Raw genomic sequence first — 20246 nt, 5'->3', positions numbered from 1 at the left:
AGTGCAGAGAGCAGCCCGGAGCTGGGACACCCTGAACCCTGCCCATAGTGAGCACAACAAGGTCGAGCCCCCAGGAATCCTGGCCCCACCATGTTGGGGTTACAGGACCCTGGCACCCAGGACAGCGGGAGGGGCCCTCCTGGTCAGGCTGGCCTCTGGGTAAAGGGAGGGGAAGCAAGGACTGAGATCCTGTCGCTAGCCAACTCCACCAGGGTCGTGTGTGAGCCGGGAACGTTCCCCACAATAGGGGGCCCATCCCCTGCTCACACTCGGAGTGCCCAGGCAGGCCTGGCCATCCAGTGCAAGACCTCAAAGGGGATGCGGCCCCGGAGGGCAGGGAGGGTTGGACCTGCAATCCCCTGCAAGGAGAAAGGCCAGGCTCAGAGCGTCCTAGGGGCTGGTTCTGGATCCGTGGCACAAGGGGGCTGAGCGGGCACATCCAGCCCTGCACCCAATCTCCAGCCAGCCCCAGGAAGGCAGTTGGGCGTATTGACAGTCCCAGGATCATTCAGGCAGCCCTGGGGCCCGTCTGAGCTCACTGACACCCGGAGTCGCTGCATGCCAGGCAGTGCCCCCGCCTCTGCCCTGGTGCCACAAGGCTCAGGGTATGGCCTCACACGCCCGCAAGGAAGCCATGTGATTTCCCCTTACAGCCTGGCACAGCCCCAGCGACGGGGGCCCAGCGAATCCTGGACATTGCAGGGGGAGGCCGCTCAGCCCCAGGGGCTCGTTACAGGCAGACTGGCACAAGCCCGGTATTACAGGCAGACTGGCACAAGCCTGGTGCGCATGTGGCTGGCTGGGCTCCAAGCAGAGCAGCCTCCCTACGGGAAAGGCAGGCCTGTCCTGTTAGAAGGAGCGACCTTGGGTCTAGAAGGCCACGCTGTGGGGATGTTCAGATCCCAGGCCATGGCTGGGACTTAGTCCTGGCTTGGGCCAGTTACTGGGATTCAGGCCCCTCCTTGGCCACTGTGAAGAAGAGTAAATGATGACGGGGCCCAGGATCCATCAGGCTCTGACATCAGCCTAGTTAAATGATACCAAAGGAAGGCCCTGATCCTGCTCTGGCTCACCCCTTTTCACACTGGTGTAACTCCCGAGGCCAAGGGAGACACCAGTGTGAGAGGAGAGCCTGCCCAGCCCCCGGGTCTGCACTAGGCGCCAGGCTCGTTAACGTGGGCAGTGATGGTCAGGAGCAGGAGGCAGCAGCGTGGCTGTGAATTCCACAAGTGAAACCAAATGGTGCAACAGTGGCTGGGTTTGAGCCCTCGGGGGCCCCAGGCGGCCTGGGGATGGCATGGAAAACGCAGCCCGGAGAGGAGAACCAGTGTATACGTGGCCAAAAACAGCCCACCTGCTGCGGTTCTCCCTGGGCAAGGGGTGCTGAGGTGTAACCGAGGCCAGCTGGTGGGCCAGGAGTGGCTCTCATCCTGAACCTGTCTCGGGAGGGTTATTCCCTGGGAGAATGCAGACCCATTTCCCTCTAGATCCTGCTGGGACATGGGCTGGCCCTGGATCCACTGCAGCCACCCGCCGTCCAGAGTCCCCGCTGCCCTGGCAGAGCGCCACCCAGAGCTGAACTCGGAGCAGCCAGCACCACGCCCTGCCCGGGTCTGCGCCCCCTCCTTTCCCAGAGGAGCTGGGGCCCTGGAGCGTAGCCCTAGGAGCTCGTCCTTGGCTGTGCGCACAGGGCCAGGGCAGGTACAGGCTCCCCCTCAGTTATGCCGGGGGGGTGGGAGTGTCCTGGGGAAGGGTGAGGAGGGAGGTGGGCCTGGACCTTATTGCTGGGGGGCGAATTGGGGGCTGCCGCTGCCGGCTTTGCCTGGAAGTGGGTTATTGTCAGCTACAGATAAAGTGCATCAGGTGCCTTGGACATTTAACCCCTTGTGGCCTCCGCCTTAAGTCCGGCACTGGCGGGTGATCGTTCACCCGCTGGCCTGGCACAGCAAGAGCGGTCGTGCCCCAGCCAGACGGCACTCGCAGGGTCAGGGCAGCCCAGGAGGTGAGGTTCCCACTCTCACCCACAGGGCAGGGAGGGCTGAGCACCACACAGGATGGGGCCCTTCTGTTGGCAGCTTGGACTGACTCAACACTGGGGAGGGGCTGGATGAGGGTGAGGGGGATTTTGGCAAGTGGAAACAGCACGTGGGGCAGGTGGGCAGCTGGGCCAGGGCCTGAGGGGAGGAAATGCCCATTGTATAGAGACCACATAGACTAGCCTCATGCTGTATAGAGACCACAGAGGATCCACAGCGTATAGAGCCTCCTACGGTACAGAGACCACCTAGAGCACCCGCTGCAGAGAGACTGCTCCGGATGGAGCCCCTGGGAGGGGCACGCTGTCCAGAGCTCACATTTTCAAAACAGCGCCACAGCTGTGTCTGCACCACCCAAAGGCCCTAGCATGCTCCCTCTGCACCCACGCCCAGGTGCCATGGCATGGCCATGGGCCCCCTTCCACGGCCGAGTACGCAGCCCTGCAGACAAATGGGAACCGCTGCGCCACGACCCTGGGCCCCCTTGTAGAGGCCAGGTCAAAAACCTGCCCCCCCGGCTGTTCCCAGAGTTAACCAGGAGGGGGAGGGGGAGCTGGCTGCTTGGAAGCAGCTACGGCAATTTGGCGTCCAGGCAGCAGGATGGAGCGGGCCTGGCAGGGAGCCTAAAAGGATTGCTCTGGCCACACTTGCTTCGAGGTAGCCATGTTGTCTAGTGGTTAGACCCGGGGAGCAGGAACAGGCAGGGCTGCTGAGCTGCTATTAGAAGAGCTGCAGGGGAGCCGGTTGCCCTGTGCCTTGGCCAAGCCCAGCTGGGAAGCAGGTTAAACAACGAGACGGCAGTAAAAGAACCTGGCTGAGGCAGACTCATGGCCCTGGAGTTACCCTGTGGCGGCAGCTCGCTCATCATGGCAAATCTCATGCAGGACCAGCCCCACCCCAGGATCTAGAGACCTCAGCAGCTCTTGCCTGACTAGCCAGTGGCCACAAAGGCAGGTGGCCCCGGATGTCGCCCCCTCGGTAGGACAGCATCCTGCCCAGGCCTCCCCTGGACCTGGCACCGACACTTCTCTGCTAGAAACGATAGGAAGATACTGACCGACCAATTTAGTGCATCAATAATAAAATACCTTCTACAAAGGGCAATAAATAGGAGGCCTGTGTGTCGGCGGCAGAGGCGCGGCAGCGCTGGTCACATGATGTCGTCCAGGAGGTTGGGGCTGGCGACCCAGTCCAGGGTCCGTGGCTCGGAGGCGGCCATGATCATACACATGAACTGCTTGCCAGTCCTCTTGTCAATGGGGTAGATGGTGGTGGGCGTGAAGCGCTTGTTGCTCTCCACGAAGTTGCACAGCTGCTCGTAGATCTTGGGGAATTCGTGGCGCAGGAAGACGCCTCGGATCCGGAGCTCCCGCTGGATGTTGATGAAGCAAACCTCCCGGGCCTTCCGCCCTTCCTCCCCCTCCTTGTCGATGTCTGCCGTGCCCGGCGGAGGGGTCAGGATCAAGGTCTCCATATCTCGCTCCTTCTTCAGGATCTTCTTCTCGGGGCTGGAGGAGGCTAAGGCCACCTTTGCGTATTTCCTGACCGTTGGCACCTGGATCTTGGGGGATGGCCTCACAGGCACCTTTTGTCCGACAGCCACAGTTACATTCAAGAGGAAACATTCATCAGGGTCATACTGGTTGCCAGCCTCCCCCAGCTCCCGGGCATAGTCCCCCAAGTTGTCCGAGTAGCCCTCCAGCTCCCGCAGGGACAGGTAAGTGGGAGACATCAGCAAGCTCTCCAAGCCGAACTGGAGGAAGTTGTCTGCCGAGCCCGAGTTGGGGAAGCCCAGGAACAGCACCCCTCGCCCCCTGGATAGAAACCCCACCTTGGCGATGCGCGAGAAGGCCTTGTGCACCTCACCATTCTCCCGGCAGAACTGCAGCACGTGCCGGCAGATGCTCCCGATACGCCCGTAGACGCAGCTCTCCTTGTGGATGTCCCAGTCCTCACGGCGGCAGTTCCGGGAGCAGTAGTACGTGTAGCAGCTGTGACAGGACTTGAAGTAGAGGCAGGCGTTGAACATGGTCTCCGTACGCCGGCACTTGGCGTTCGAGCACATCATCATGTCGTCCTCGTCAGCGCTCAGCTCTGGGGAGCAGTCGGCCTGCTGCTTCTCGAAGCTGCTGCTGGAGACGGACATGGCGAGCGAGCGGCCCCCCTGCTCCTGGCGGACGTCTCTGTGGAAGGAACTTGGGCCCGGCTGCTCCTTGGTGGGTCTGGGCTCCCCCACCAATAAAGGCAGCGGCTTCCTGGCCTCCGGCTTCCTGACGGGCACGGGAGCGCCATTGGTGATCAGCCTCTTGAGCTGGTCTGTCAGGCTGTCCCCGTCGCTGGGGCGGCGATGGCTGGGCGGGGGCTTGTAGTCGATGACCAGGTCTGTGATCAGCTCGTCCAGCTGTTCCAGGCTGCGCTGGCGGGCGGCGCTGCCCTGGGCGTTCTCCATGGCAGTGGAGGCCGAGTGGTAGTGCGCGGGGTGGGGGTGGCACCCATCCCGCCCAGAATCCAGCACATCCCAGCTGGCTGAGCGCTTCTCGTTCTTGCCCAGCCCATTGGCTTTGATGTCATTGTCGGTGATGGTGATTTCCGGGGTGACAAACCAGGAGCGGCCCAGGGGGCATCGCCCGCCATCTGCCTGCATCTTCTCCGTGATGGAGCTCTCTGAGAGGGAGAGCGCCGCGTAGCGCTTGGGGGAGCTGGACAGGTTGATCACCACGGGCTGCCGCCGGTCGTCAGGGGATAAGGCACGGTGCTGCTCCCAGGCGAGCAGGTTCTCGTGGCTGCGCCCGCGGAACACAGGGTCTTCCCTGCGGGCACTGGGTGCCAGGATGTTGTCCCAGGATTTGGAGTAATGCCGGCTGTCTGTGCCTAGCCGGGGCTGGTTGGCGCTATAGCCGGCGTGCCAGGAGGAAAGCAAGGCCTCATGCCCAGCAGGGTGAGGTGCAAAGCGGGACATTTGCAAGGTCTGGTAAGGCAGCGCGCCCCGCTCCGGGCAGTACCAGTCACTGAACTGCAAAGGCTGGGTGCTGTGGACATGAGGGTATGTCCGTGCAATGGCTTCCCTCTCGTGGTATTTGCCATAGTCCTCAGTGTAGAACACCCGGGAGGGGGCGTTCAGAGTGGGGTATGCCCTGGGGTCCTCTGCATAGAGGGGTTTGGTGGGCATGCCCCTCGAGGCATAGAATCGAGGGTCTTCTCCGTAGAAGGTGCGGGCAGGAGCTTCCTGGATGGGGTAGGTCCGAGCTTCTTCCACGTAGAAAGTCCTGGGTGGGACGGTGTGGACGGTCCCTTTGGCTGGGTCCTCTGTGTAGAAGGGCTGTGGAGGGAGGTGGTGCCCTGGGTAAGGGCGAGGGTATCCCTCGCAGCCAGGGCTTTTCAATGGGATGCTGGGCCCAGCTGGCTCCTCCGTGTAGAAGAACTTGGTGGGCACGTTCGGGGTGGAGAAGGTCATGCAGCCCCTCTCGGGATAGTCCCGCGGGGAAGGCATGGCCTGGTAAGCCCGGCCCCGGGGCTCACCTTCATAGTACTCATTGGGGTAGGGCAGCAGCCTGTGCTCCCCGCTGTAGGAGTCGCTGGGGGTGGGAGTGCGGGACATGGACACCTGCCTGCTGCTCGGGACAGTCAGGCTCCAGCCAGCGCCAGGCGGCCTTGGCCAGCACGGCCCCTCCAGCCTGCTCTGGGAGGCCTTCAGGCTGTGCGCCGCATGCACCAGCACCGCCTCGTCCGGCTTCATGTCCAGCCGGCACTTGACGTGCAGGATCGGGGCCGGCTTCCTGCCCGGGACCTCCTCCGGGCAGTTGCTGCTGACGCACAGTGGGGAGATGCGGCTGGTGCTGCTCCGCTGGGGCTGCAGCTTGATGGGGTGCACCTCGTTCACCAGGGCCTTCATGGGCGCATAGCCGCCCTCCCTGCGCGGGGATGGCTCTGCCCTCACAGGCTCCCGGGAGACACGCACGGGCTCCCGTCCCCGCCTGGCTGGCGGTGGGGGAGACTGGATGGGAACGGGGGTGAAAGTGGATTTCACCCGAGGGGCGCTCTTGGACCTGGCTCGCCTCTTTGGCTCTGTCCAAGCCAATGGCTCCTTGGGGCCTTCCCTTCCATGGGGATGAGGCCTGGTGTTATGAACATCCGACCTGGGAGGCGCCTTCCTTCCTCCAGAGCCTGAGGAAGGCTCGGGGGTGCCTGGGTGCCGGCAGGGGCGCTCCATAGCGGGAGCAGGGGCCGGCTGCTCGTCGAGCAACTCGAGAAAGTCAAAGCTCCTGCAGTGGCGCTTGTTGAAGGGCTGCGGGTCGCGCGACAGAAACGCAGACATGAAGGCGTCACATTGTGTCAGTGGTGGGCAGACGACGGAATCCCCAGACGCTGGGCACTTCACTTCTAGGTCTTGATACACCGTAGACACCAGTATGTCAGGTGGGTCGGTTCGTGTCATCTTAAACTAGCTCGTCTTTCTCCAGCTCCTCTTCAGATCATCTCAGGGGAAGCCAACCAGCCCTGCAACAGAAGAGAGAAGGGGCCTTGAATCTCTCAGATTCTGGAGAGGTCCTCTCCAGACAGAAGCTCTTGTGGTTTGATCGCAAGTCTCCTGATACGGGAGGTTTTTCTTACAGCGCCTGAAGCCAAGGGATTGGAGGGGGGGTCTCAGTTTAAGAGGGCAACCAGTTTCTAGCCCTTTGGGCTGTGAGGAAAAAGTGGAAAACATGACCCCAAATGCACAAAATCCTGGAGGCAAAGACACAGGACCCAGCCCAGCTTATTTTAAAAAGCTCCTGATTTTTAGCCAAGTTCGTGATTTTGGGTGCTGGACTCATGATTCTGGAATGCTTGGAGTTGAGTCTAGTGGGCGCATGTGCAAAAGTGCCCATGCTGGGGTAAGAACTGGAGCTGGCCGAATGGTGCAGACACAGCAATGGGGAATTCCAAATGGCCAAGGCCTAGTTCAGAATTCATGAAAACAAGGCTTATTCACATGAATGGTTGGGGGTGGCCATTCCTGTAGAAGTGCCTGCTCTGCTTGTGACCGAGGTGATGCAGTGCTCAGATCCTGCAGTGCCAGAGGCCATAGACATACCAGATATCCACGAGCATGCATGGCTCAGGATTTACAGAGAGGGCCGAGAATCTGAATTTCCATTCTGCAGGAAACTCCATTATTCCCACATTTGTTTCATTCTGAATCGGGCCACAACAAAGTTGAAGCATCAACAGTTTTTGCCAAATGGAAAGTTTTGATTCAGAAATGTCGCCACGTTTTGTTTCAGCTCAGTTTGACATTAATCTGTGTCTGAGGAGTCGCAGTTCCTCATGCCTCCATCCTCCTCTGTGGGCTGAACTCCTTGGCTGGACTACACCTCCCATGATGTGACACCCATGATGCACCACAGCAGTTCAAGCAGAAGGAAACTGTGGTGCATCATGGGTGACGTAGTCCAGCCAGAGAACTTCACCCACAGAGAAGGGGGGACATGAGACACAGATTAACATCAAACTGATCCAAAAGGAAATACTTTATTTTGATTTTTCCAAAAGAAAATTGAAAAGTTTCAGCTAAATTAAAAACGTCTTGTGGAAAATGTCAATATTTCAGAAAGTGCACTTGTCATGAAAGAAAGAAAGAAAGAAAGAAAGAAAGAAAATTCCCAGGCAGGGGGAATGATTTATTAGCACCTGTTCCTTCCCCATGCCCACCAGGAGGGAGTTGATAACAGGACACCCAGAACAAAAAGAATCATGGAAAGAGAGAGGCTGCATCCTGGTAGCTCCCTACCTGGCTCTGGCCAGCCTCCTCTGAGCCCAATCCTCCCCTTGCTTGCACCACAGAGTGGCATGGATCACAGTGGAATTACTCCTGATTTACACCCATCCGAGTCCAAGCCGGGCCAGCCTTGCACCCAGGAGCTCTGGGCAATGGGGGCAAAGAGTGGATCTTGTGCCGATACAGCACCAAGCACATTCCAAGCCCTTCATGTACAGCAGCAGCAATTCCTTATTCTCCTGTTTTGCAAGTCTCAGTCGCCCAATCAGAGAGCAGCCACAGCACCATGTGACTTAAATAACACCGGCACATCACCAGTAAACTGGCGAGTCAAAGTGAAGAGTCTGCAGACAGCCCGAGCCAGCTGAGCAGAGGGCAGGGATTCATCAAATCCACTCACCAAAAGAAAAGGGCAAATTCCGCACATCATTTCTCTGCAGCCAATTACCTGGCCAGCTCTGTACAGACCCACACTGGCACGTGCCAGCCAGCATCTGCACGCCCGAGATAAGTAACCACACAGAGGGCACGACTGGCAGCAATGGGGGGAGCATGGCTTGGCATATGCTAATACAAACCTAGGCCGCCCGCAGTGAAGTAGTGTCAGACCCGTCAGCTCTGTGGGACATGGGTCACCACACCCATGCTCTAAGCTCTCTAGGTCCTGTCAAAGCCAGGCTGGCTGACTCAGATGCAGGGCTGGTGGTGCAGTCAGTGGTCCTGACCGTTCGGCCTGGGCTTAGAGATCTGGCTGATGGCACTAGGCAGCACAGACTGTGTTTGCCTGGAAGCGAGAGAGCCAGAGAGAACCACAGGGACTAGATCAAGAATCAGCTTCCTGGTCATTGCAGCCTGGTCCTACCTCTCCCAAGAATCACCCCACAGAGCTTACAAGATGGCCCCAGCACAACCCTGCAGGGCAGACTGTACCCAGTCTGGCGGAGGGGTGTCCCAGATCACACATGCATGCACCAGACACCAAGTGCATAGACGCCCCCCAGTACAGTGCAGGTCCCTGGCTTGCTACACACTTACCGGGTTTTATTTCCGCAATGTTTTTGGCAGGGATACCACAGGATGCAGACGTTCTCCCTTGCTACAGGGAATCAGGGGAATCTCTCTCCACACATCCCAGGGGCCAGATTTTCAGACCCAGGTGGCTGAATGGAGAATGTATGTGCAAAATAGGGGCGCCCCATTGCAGATTTTGCTCAGAAAGTCACCTGCTTTTCACACCCAGCTGCGTAGTTTGCACATGCAGTTAGATGCCTGCATTTGTGTGTTCTGCATGAACGGCAGCATTTCGGCATGTCAAGACACCCACTGTGCCTACACACATCGCACGGCGCCAGGGTGGCACTGGGCACACAACGCACATTAAGCACAGGCACGTGTGTCTAAAATCTTGTCCCTGAGGATGCAGTGGGCTTCTAGAAAATCAGCCTGGGTCCATAATGCACCGGGGAGCTCTGTCCCTCCAGGGAGCAGCACCATATGTACCATGCACTGGTATGATGTGGGTGCATGTCTGGCCCCTGCAACTGCTACCACCACCTGCCCCTTATAGCCAGTCCTCGCTGAGCCCAAGGGTCGGGCCAGTGCTTTGGCTGCCGAAGGTCCCAGGTTTGCCCCGGTTGCAGACAGTGTGGGGAGTGCCAGGGGAACAGCGGGGGCAGGAAACCAGCGTAGACTGTGTTAAACTCCAGAGAACGTCTTTGGCCTGAAGCCAGGCTCAAGGTTTGAATGATAGGTTCAGTTCTGCTCTCCCCATTGCTACTGGTGGCGGGGGAGGCAGGAAGGTCTGGGACTAGGGGGATGAAAGGAAACAAACCCACCAAGGAGCTGAGGCTGGGAATGTTTCTGGAGCAGGAAGTTCCTACCTGGTCTGGTGGCAGTGGTGCGCATTGGCACAGGCTGTTGTGTCAGCTCCATGCTGGGATCCATTCTGGGGCTGGAAAATAAAACACATCAAAGTGAATCCAGGACGTTACTGCTCAGCTGTGGGGAAGCAGGAGCTGGGCCTTCCGTGCGCCTCTCTGCTGAGCCCAGCACTAGCCCAGCTCAGCCTGGGGCCCTTCCTCTGGGCGGGTCCATGTTGCATTTCCCTGGAAGATCTGCACAGACACAGGAAATCCTGCAGCTCTCGACACCTCGGGGCAGAGAGAGGACCAAGCCGGTCACAGCAATGTGGCCAACGTCCTGCCAGGAGTCAGAGCATTGGTTAGAGTAAGTGGTGAGAGCATGTCTCCCTCCAGGGGCCACAGCCAGCATAAAGGATAACAACCTACTACTTGCTCACACTCAGAGGAATTTCCCCAACAGCTGTAGGGACGGGGGCTTGTCCCTTTGGTGTTGGAAAGCCCAGGTTCTTATCCTGGCTAGTGTCTCATGGTGGGCTGTCAGAGACCTTTGCTGATGGGGGCAAATCACGGTTTCCCTTGGGTGGGGTAAATGCTGAGGCCTTTTTCGGTCTCACTAGACACCCCCTTCTTCCTTTCCCACGCAGTGGGTTAAGCTGCTGGCTTCTTCCCTCATCTTTGGCCTATGCCTGACTCCAGGAGATCTGCGCTTGCATCCCTTTGCCCTTCCTGCCACGTCTATGCTGGATCTCTCCTGGGTGACACTGCTGGGGAAAATAGCTCCATTGACAACACCTTTCTTCCCCGCAGCTTCCGGACTGCTTTGCAAACTATACACCGTCAGCTGTCACATCAGGCAGCCACCTCTGGGGCAGAACACAGGAGCTGTTTCACAGCTGTGCTGTGGTCATGTTAACCAGCTGGAATTGCAGAGGAACTTCCTGGAGAGGGAATCTAAGTGAGCTGGAATTTGGAAGGCTGTTGGGAGAAGTGCCAGGAGATTTCTGGGGACCAGTCCTTGATCACATGGAAAACAGCATCTCCTGCAGCGCAGCACAGCTCTCCATGACGGGAACGCCACCTACAGAATCCCCAGTGTCTCACGGGAGTTTTCCCTGGAAGTGTCCTAGCCAAGGGAGAGCCCTGCGTAGTCAGGGTAACTAGTCAGCGGCTAGTGCTGGAGGCTAGCACTGCAGGGGGGAAGCCCTCACGCAGCGCTCGGAGAAAGGGCTGAGGAGTGTGGCACAGCCCCTCATCACCAAGGGCCAGCGAGCGCCCACGACTCAGCCCCTGCCTGGATACGTGTGCCAGCGGCCCTGCAGATCACCCCGCTGGCTCGGCGAGGCTGGGATGGAGCTAAGTGCAATCTCCCTGCAGCAGGGTCTCTGCTTTGATGCACTGAGGCCCTGAGCTCCCCTGCCAGGGGGCTGAGCAGAGCCTGGCGAAGGTCAGTGGGTGGCACCCAGCCCAGCCGGGCCTGCGCTCCTCCGGGCAGCAGCGCTGAGCTCATGGTGCTGGCATCCCTATTGGAGCATGCAGTTGCCATGGTTTCGCTGCGCTATTTGGCTCCCGCGAGGAGCAGTGTGTGCGGGAAGCGTGGGAGGAGAGGCGGGGGTGTTGTGCAGGAGGTTGTGTTGCAGTCACAGGTGCCGGAGCGCCATGGGGCCCAGCTCTGTGTTCACTGCACAACGGGGACGGCCTGGCCAGTGCCAGAGGCAGCCCCACGCACTGGACCAGCCCATGCCACTGCCCCGGGGCAGGCCTGGGAGATCAAATTCTGCCACTGCGCTGAGCCTGCCTATGGTTTGGGGCTTGGCTTAGGCAGATGCCCGAGTGCTGGCCTGGGATCTGCTGCTCAGGGCACCTGGCCCCTGAAAGAGCTTCTCTGGCCAGCCTGTCTGGGCAGTGGACATGGGCCGGGCTGGCTCTCTGGCCCATCCCAAGCCTGCCAGGCCCCATGGCAATGATCAATAGTCTCAGCTGCTCAGAGAAGTCACCCAGCTGCGCTGCCGGGCCCGTAGGCTCTGGCTGCCCACATGGGAAGAGGGCCAGGTCCCTGGGGGATGGGGCTGACAATGCCCTCGCCGGACAGAGGCCATCAGGGGCTTTCCCTGCTGTGGCCCGTGGGCTGGAGTGGTCCTGGGGCTGGCTGGCGAAGGCTGTGCTGCGGGCACGGCGATGGCTTTACATTTCTGTGTGGAGCGGGGCCGTGGGCAGAGAGACGCACGGATACCACTGGGGCACTCTGAGCCCCCTCGCAGCCTGTCACAAAGGGGCGGGTGCATCTTGAACCCCATTTCACAGATGGGGAGGGGCGAGATGTGCCCAGAGATGCCCAGCACCTGGCTCAGGGCCCCACCAGTCCCCTCCTCCTATCAACTAGGCCACAAACACTTGAAATCTTCATCCCTACCCTGCGCCTTGGAAGCCGGGCGGCGCAGCCTGGCAGGGACGGGCCCCGGGCCGGCGTGGCAGCCTTTGCCCTGGCAGTGCCAGGCTGCGGGGCAGGGCTTGGCTCAGAGACAAGGTGCCACACAGTGCAGCAGCCGCTCTAGGAGTGACGGGGACTGTGGCAGGGCGTGAGGGGGAGAATGAGAGATTGGGGGCGGCACATGGGGTGACGGGATCTGGCCATAGGGTAAGACAGGCATCACTTCGCCACCAGCTACATCCCTTAACACGAGCTCCCAGACTGCCCCCAGCCTGCCGCCCCCCGACACCCCACAGCACAGCCCCCAGCCTGCCACCCCCCGCCACCCCACAGCACAGCCCCCAGCACAGCCATTGACTTGCTGAGCCAAGTTTGCCCACCTTCCCGTGGGCTCTGGGGGCCTCCCCAGCCTGCCTGCTCCAGCACAGCAAAGGCTAATGATGCCCAGGAGCAGCCCCCAGACCTGCCACCCCCCTGCCCACACCCCAGGCAGGTCAACCAGGCAGGGCAAACCCCAAGACACCCCACAGCACAGCCCCCAGCCCGCCCCCCCACCAGCACAGCCCCCAGCCTGCCACTATCCTGCCACCCCACAGCACATGAGCCCCCAGCCTGCCACCCCCCGACACCCCACAGCACAGCCCCAGCCTGCCATTGACTTGCTGACCCAAGGTTGCCCACCTTCCCGTGGGCTCTGGGGGCCTCCCCAGCCTGCCTGCTCCAGCACAGCAAAGGCTAATGATGCCCAGGAGCAGGGCTCTGACCAGGGGTCCCGCCCTGCCCACACTCAGGCAGGTCAACCGGGCAGGGCAAACGCCCAAGGAGCCACCCAGCTCCGCCAGCCTGTTACGCGGGGGTTGGCTGGCAACCAGCACAGCCCCTCGCCTTGCCACTATCCTGCCACAGCTCACAGTATGGGGGGCAAGGGAGTGGCGGGGCGGGGGCTAGTGTTACGGGGGGGTTGGCTGGGCTGGGGCAGGGCGGGAGCTAGTGTTACGGGGGGGTTGGCTGGGCGGGGCAGGGGAGGGGCTAGTGTTACGGGGGGTTGGCTGGGCGGGGGCTAGTGTTACAGGAGTGCAGGGCTGGGCTGGCAGTTCGAGGGGACGGGCTGGGGTGACCAGTCCAAGGAGAACTGGGGAACTGACCTGGCAGACCACGGGGTAAAGGGTCAAGGCTTGCCCCGCGCAGAGCAGCAGCTTTCCGAGTCCAGGGCGGCTTCGCCTGAGCGAGATCCTTCCGCCTCCTGTCAAACCAGCGCGGCAGCGAGCGGCAGGCGGTGCAGACGCCGGGCGACGAAAGGCAGGACCGTGCCCGGCGGCTCATCCCGGGCTAGCGTGCGGGGCCGTGGACAAGTGATAGGCCAGCAATGGACATAGTTTGACCAGGGGCTCGTGTTCCAGGACTTCTGCGTGTGCTGGGGGCAGGTGTGGGCTCATGAAAGGGGCTGTGGGGGGTTGGCAGGTAGGGGTCTTGTCACGGGGGTGCTGAGGGCATTTGCCAGCTGGGAGGAAGGGGTGCAGTGTCTGAGGTGCCCTCCAGCGGGGCCAGAGCTGGCTTTGAGCCCATGGGCGAGGGGCCGGATTGCCAGCATGCCAGGGAATGGGGAGGGCATGGCGGGGGGTGGAGGGGCAGGTTTGTCAGCCATGGGGACCAGGGGAAAAGGTTAAGCAGAAGGGAGGGGGTGGGGCAGGCAGTGGGTGGAGGAGTCACCTGCTCCCCGGGAGACTCCCGCTTCCCTGGCCCTTGTGAAGCCTTTTCCCGGCCTGCTCCCTGCTGGCCCATGCCATGGCCTCAGCTACACGTGGGGGGCTGGGGGCCCAGCCGCCTGTAGGGAGGCAGCCAGGAACGACTCAGGGACCCGCAGCCCTGGCCTGGAGCTGGCCCCGCAGAGCACTGCACGCGGGCGGGTTCCGGGCAGCATCGAGGCTGGGCCTGCTGGGAAAAGCCAACCCGCGGCCACGGGTGCAGAGCCAGGCTGCCGGCCCCTCCGCCTGCAACCTCTGCCCGGGGCGGCGGGTCAATGGCACCTACTGCCCCGGGGAGCCCCTGCCACTCAAACCACCCAGCAAGGCCTGCCCCCGCCCCCACCCCGCCAGCCCGGCTGAGCTGCCCCGGACACGCGCCATGTCCTGAGTCCACCAGCGACTGCAGGCCAGCTCTGCTGGCAGCCCCGCACGGCCCCCTCAACGGCTCGATTCGCCGGCTGCCAGTCACTTGGGGTACACTAGCTCCCCTCATTGCCCCCTCACTGCTCCCCCCACCCCTTACACGCTCCCCTGCCCCCGCACCCTGCTCTTCCCCGCCCCCACCCCTGCTCCCCCCGCCCCCATCACTGCCCCCCCGCCCCCTCCCTGCTCTCCCCCACCCCCACCTTCTCCGCTGCTCCCCCCGCCCCCTGCTCTCCCCCACCCCCACCTTCTCACGCTGCTCCCCCCGCCCCCTCCCTGCTGCCCCCCACCACTCTCCCTGCTGCCCCATTCGCAGGCATTGCACCATGCCCAAAGCACAGCTCCCCATCGGCATTTCCCTCGTCCTGCCCCCCAACGCACCCACACCCTCCCGGCTCCGGTCTCCCACGGGCGCGCCCCGCCCCCATCCACTGCAGAAAGCTGCTGGGAGATTCCTCTGGCCTTGGCAGGGTGAGTCCAGCCAGCCCGATGCAAGCCCCCAGCCTTGTCCCCAGCACACGCTCCCTTGCCTGGCCTGTTTGCCAAGCATGATTCCAGCCCCACGGCCACGGAGCCCCCTGTCCTGTGCCTGCCGCCACTGCCCAGGGCCACCCCCTCCTGGCGAGCGGCAGCTCCGCCCGCTGCACGGCTGGCACCAGATCGCCACCGACTGTCCGGAGTGATTCGTTTCAGGCCCTGTCACCTCGCTCAGGTTTCCAGCTTCAGGCTCAGCCAGCTCTTCAGGGGCTGGGGCAAAGCAGGACTATCCTGTTGGACACCAGCTGCACAAACGTTCACACCAATCCCTTCCCCCGCACAGTGTAGACTAGAATACACCCAGATACGCACCCCCACCCCATCCCAGACACAAATATACACGCGCATCTCCACCAACACCTGTGCCCTGACACACACAAATGCACACACAGGCGTCCCCCTCGCACAGCTGACACCCAGCCAGCCCCTGCCCCCTCCCACAGCCCGCTCCGGGCACACGAGGAGGAACAGTGTGTGTGGGGGGGGGAATTCCACACACCCCAGAGAGCCAGGCCCTCTGCCTCCTGTGTGCGTGTGCACGTGAGAGTGCACACATGGGAGCGCGTGCACGTGTGTGTGCTCGTGTGCGTGCATGAGTGTGCGCACACATGCAGGGGGCGTGCGCATGCGGATGTGAATGTGCATGAGCGTGCGGGTGTGTGCGCGCGGGCGGGTGGGCGTGCGCACACACGATGGGCAGGGACCCAGCAGGGATTCTGCTGTTTCATGCCCTGTCCTGCCCCGGGGGCTCAGCCGGACGGCCAGCCCGAGGCTCTTCCACTGCTGAGACTCAGCCCTGCGAAGGGCCCAGACTAGCTATGAGCCCAACGCTGCAAACTGCAGAACCCACTTTCATCCCCTCCATTGCCCCCCTTCAAGTTCGGGGGCTTCATTCAGTGACCAGCTGGTCCACAGAGAGAGAGGGCAGCATGGGCCGGGGGTCACACTGCCACGGAGGGGGTGCTGCGGGGCGGGGTGGGAGGGGCTGACACTGCCACGGAGGGGGGTGCCGCGGGGCGGGGTGGGAGGGGCTGACTGCCACAGAGGGGGTGCTGCGGGGCGGGGTGGGAGGGGCTGACACTGCCACGGAGGGGGTGCCGCGGGGCGGGGTGGGAGGGGCTGACACTGCCACGGAGGGGGTGCCGCGGGGCGGGGTGGGAGGGGCTGACACTGCCACGGAGGGGCTGCCGCGGGGCGGGGTGGGAGGGGCTGACACTGCCACAGAGGGGGGTGCCGCGGGGCGGGGTGGGAGGGGCTGACACTGCCACGGAGGGGGTGCCGCGGGGCGGGGTGGGAGGGGCTGACGCTGCCACGGAGGGGGTGCCGCGGGGCGGGGGGAGGGGCTGGGCCACAGAGGGGGTGCTGACACTGCCACGGAGGGGGTGCCGCGGGGCGGGGTGGGAGGGGCGGGGCCATGGAGGGGGGTGCCGCGGGGCGGGGTGGGCTGACACTGCCACGGAGGGGGTGCCGCGGGGCGGGGTGGGAGGGGCTGACACTGCTGGGCAGGGTCTGGGACCCCAAAGGTCACAAGCAAGTTTTCTCTCCTCTCACCCCGTGCAGAGCCCAGGCTGGCTCTGATGAGCCCCTGCTCCCAGCCACGCCAGCCTCTGCTGAACGGCTCCTAAACTGAGCCCTGGGACCTCCGACCCCGGCTCTCCCCACCAGCCCCCCCCCCAGCACACAGCCTGTCCGTAAGGGGCATATGCCGCACAGCCGCCTGAGCTGGGCGGGCGGAGAGAGAGGCCGGCTTCGAGCCTCCTGTCCGGCCTCTGGTGCAAGTTAGCGTGGCCACGGGGCTGCTTGACAGCTGAGAATAGCAGGTGTGCAGCAGGCTCTGGCCATGTCCTTCCCCGCCCCGCACCGGGGCACAGCGCCAGCCTGGCAGCTCTGACTAAGAGGGACGGCTCCCACGGGGCAGCATACAGGAGCGAGGGAATGGAGAACTGCCCCCACAGGCCCTTGGCCCCACAGGTTCCTGGCCCCAGACACCCCAGCCAGGGTCATTCAAGGGAATCACTCTTCTGGGCGCAGATGAGACCTAGAACATCCTCACAGGATCGCCCAGGCCGGGCTCAGCATGCTCCTGTGTACTGGGCAGGGCTTGGGGTACCGGGAGCCCGGAGATCCAGGCTGGCCTCACGCATGCTGGCAGGGCCCTGCCCCTCCTGCCCGGGGAACAGGAGCTCAGTGCTAGGGTCCCTTCGCTGCTGGCTCCTTCCTCACAGCTGGGCTAGTCGCCTTGCCCGGCCCCTGCAGCTGCCGGAGCCGGCCCTTGGCCACGCACATCCCACCACTTCCTGCTGCCAGCCCCCACCAAACCTCAGTGCTGGGCCAGCCCCTGCCAGGGCGCGAGGCTCTTCTCTGCCCAGCGCCACCCTGGGGGCCTAAGGGAGAGGAGGCTGGGAATGGCTGGGGAGGGGGCTGGCTGGGGCTGGCTGCAATGCTGAGGCGAGGCCATGCCATGGAAACGCTGTGCTCAGATCCTGCCGGCCTGCACCAGCCTTCCCTATAGGTCCAGGGGGGCTCAAACCCCAGGGCAGTGTGCTCCCCAGGGAGCCAACGCGGGGAGCAACCCCTCAGCTCCCAGCGTCTGCAGTGCAGGAGCTAGCATGGCCCCAGGAGCCCCCTCCCCACCCGACCCAGCACAGACCCTGTTACCCCGGCCCCGGGAGCCCCCTCCCCGTGTGAACCTGGCACAGACCCCATTCCTCCTTGGGACCTGCCCGTGGAGAGCAGAACCCCTTACTGTCCTAACGGACCTAGTGCAGTGGGGAAAGAGAGATGTAGCACCCACCTCTACTACGGATGACATGCCCAGCCCCCATGTCCCCCCACTCACCTCCCCCTGCACTCACTCCTACCCTACACACTTAGCCCCCCACCTCCACACACCCCATCCTCCCCCACACCCATGCACTCACCCCCACGCCCTATCCTCCACCCCTACCGTCACCCCCCAGACACCCTCCTGCACTCACCCCACCCCCCCCATGCTCTCACCTCCCCACCCCCGTTCTCTCACACACGCCCTGTGCTGGGATACGCGCACTCTGCACTCACCCACTCACACATCGGCACACACGCATGCAGCCACACACCCACAGACGCACACGCACACTCTGCCTCTCACACACACACACACACACACACACACACACAACCTACCCACGCCCAGCTGCCCCTCCCCCCGCAGATTCCAGGCACCACGCTCACAGCTGCGCTGGGTTAATTTTTTTCTGTTCACCATCTAAAATGCGGGTGACTCGGTTTCCCTGCTCACCTTGTCTCTCCCGCGCTCATGCAGAGCAGAGAGGAGATGCTGAACCCGATCAGAGCTGGGAGCATCTCCTGTCCTGGAGGAGTTCTCCCCTACTTACATTTTCAGGACTTTCCTGCTTCAGGGACATGAGGCAGACCCCGGAGTTGGCTCAAGGCTGGTGCCGCGGGGCCAAGCGCATCGGGGCCAGCGCTGTGCGCAAGGCACATGGGGACGCGGAGCCCAGTGGCCACAGGCCTGGGCAATAGCCCCCCGGTGCTGACTCAGCAGTTCATGGCAGGCCCCATCTTCCTTTTCAGCGGGGGAAGGATGCTCATCCCTGAGCCGCTCAGCCTGGCAGCTTGGATCTGACGAACCAAACGAGCGGCTGAGCCTGCGCTGACCCAGAGGAGCGTGTGGCAGGCAGGGGGCTGTGGGGCGGCAGGTCCTGCCCAGAGGCTAGGAGGAGAGTGACTGGAGAACGGATCTCTCCGAGGAGGGGAGGGTGAATAGATCCAAGCGATGGGAGGCAAACAGCTCCCTCCAAGCATGGGGAGGGCAGGGCCCAGACCCCCGAGAGGCAGCAGGAGGGGATGAAAGCCGGATCTGCGTGTGGTGGTGGAGGCGCTGAGAGGGGAGAGCAGGGGGCTTGTGAACAGCTCCTGTTAGACCCTCTCCAATCCATGCAATTCAGTCCATTCACTTGTGCAGCTTGTTACCAGCCCCATCATCTCCAGCACCCCACAGCCTGGCATGGCTCTGGGCACGCAGACCCCGCCTGCCCAAGGAGCGGTGGGGAGGATGCAGCGAGATCTCTGTGGGGTGTCACCTGCCCCTGGGAGCTCCATCCATTTGCCCCTCGGCCACCAAGACTCACCGAGCCAGGGGACCCCAGTGAAGGAACAGTGCAGGCGGCTTGCGGGGTGGGCGAGTCCCGTCAGCGGCTCTGTGCCAGGCCTGCGTCCCACTCCCAGACGCCCAGCCACGTGGGGGGAGGTGAATCTGGGACGGTGTGAGAGGCCCTTTGCTCCTGCCACCAGTGCCAGCCCCAAGGACCTGTCGAGCCCCTCCAGGGCACCGCATGGCAGAGACACAAACCACATGCCCTGATGCCACCTGCCCCAAGCCAGAAAGGCAGCCCCCAGCACAGCTGGGCCGGGCCAGAGACCTCTGGCCTGCACCCGCCGGGAAAGCCGAGTCCTGCTGTGCAACAGGGAGTCCACCTCAACCTACAGCCCCAGGCCCCAGTCCTGGGGCGCCATCCGTGGGGGGCTGGGTCCAGCTGCGTGGATCCTGTTGCAGGATCGGGGCCGCAGGGGGGCAGCGGGAGCAGAGGCGGCCCAGCCCTCGCTGGGGTTAAGCTGACTCGCTGCAGGCCACTAATAAATCACCGTCACCAGCCTGTCTGCAAGGGGCCGGCTCGGCTCCGGCGGGAGCGGGGGGCGGCAGCCTCTGGGAAGCGGCCCCCGGACGGCCCGAGCCCCTCGCACACCCGCGGGTTGGGCTCGTCCTAGTATCTGCCCCCGGCGCTGGACAACCATGGCCCTGACCGGGCGAGGCCGGGCGGGCCCCGGGGCGCTGGGAGCCCGGCTGCAGGGCCAGCGCCGCGCTGAGCAGTGACCCCCGGCCCGGCCCGGCCCGGCCCGGCCGCCCGCATGGGGCCGGAGCTGGGACCCCCCCGCTGCAGAGCCCCGACCCTACCTCCGCCTCCTGCCGGCCCGCTCCGGCCCCAGCCCGCGGCCGGCTCCATCCCGCGCCGCCCCGGCAAGGATCGTGCCCGGCTCCCGGCTCCCGGCGCCCGGCTCCCGCCTACCTGTCAGGCTGCGCCGGCCTCCGCGCCGGCTTCCAGCGGCTCCGCATCGCCCCCCGCGGGCAGCAGCCTCCGCCAGCCTTAAAGAGGCAGCGCCGGCCGCTGGATCCCCCGCTCCTTCCCCGCAGACAGCGGCCCCTGCTCCTGCCCGGCCGGCACCGAGCGACGCGCCTCGCAGGTGGAGCCTCCCTCCGTGCCTGACGGAACCGCCTCCGCAGCTCCTTCGCTCCGCCGGGACAGCCCGGCCCGTGCCCGGCACCGGCCCCGGCCCCCTCCACTGGCAGGTGCCCCGCGGGACTCCACCAGCCTGCCCCGGCCAGGATTGTCTGACCCCCCCCCGTTCTCAGCCTGCCCCGGCCAGGATTGTCCGACCCCCCCAGTTCTCAGCCTG

General features: G+C 63.3%; 1 protein-coding gene across 2 annotated transcripts; it reads right to left on the bottom strand.

Annotated features, from left to right (window-relative positions):
* Window positions 1-52: 52 nt before the first annotated feature.
* Window positions 53-20166, bottom strand: AJM1 (apical junction component 1 homolog). Of its 2 annotated transcripts, none has more exons than XM_067561582.1 (3): window positions 19859-20166; window positions 9675-9745; window positions 53-6533 (listed from the first exon to the last, which is right to left on the bottom strand). In XM_067561582.1, the coding sequence occupies exon 3, from the start codon at window positions 6469-6471 to the stop codon at window positions 3187-3189; it is 3285 nt and encodes a 1094-aa protein (XP_067417683.1). In that variant the 5' UTR covers window positions 6472-6533; window positions 9675-9745; window positions 19859-20166; the 3' UTR covers window positions 53-3186. The 2 variants fall into 2 exon arrangements, with proteins under 2 accessions (XP_067417683.1, XP_067417684.1); XM_067561583.1 differs by lacking the exon at window positions 19859-20166 and adding an exon at window positions 19747-19770.
* Window positions 20167-20246: the final 80 nt, after the last annotated feature.

This window comes from Emydura macquarii, unplaced genomic scaffold, assembly GCF_026122565.2.
Source record: "Emydura macquarii macquarii isolate MOO-44397 ecotype Brisbane River unplaced genomic scaffold, CSIRO-AGI_Emac_v2 contig_2417, whole genome shotgun sequence".
NCBI lineage: Eukaryota > Metazoa > Chordata > Testudines > Chelidae > Emydura > Emydura macquarii.
This window is presented reverse-complemented; position numbering and strand designations above follow the sequence as displayed.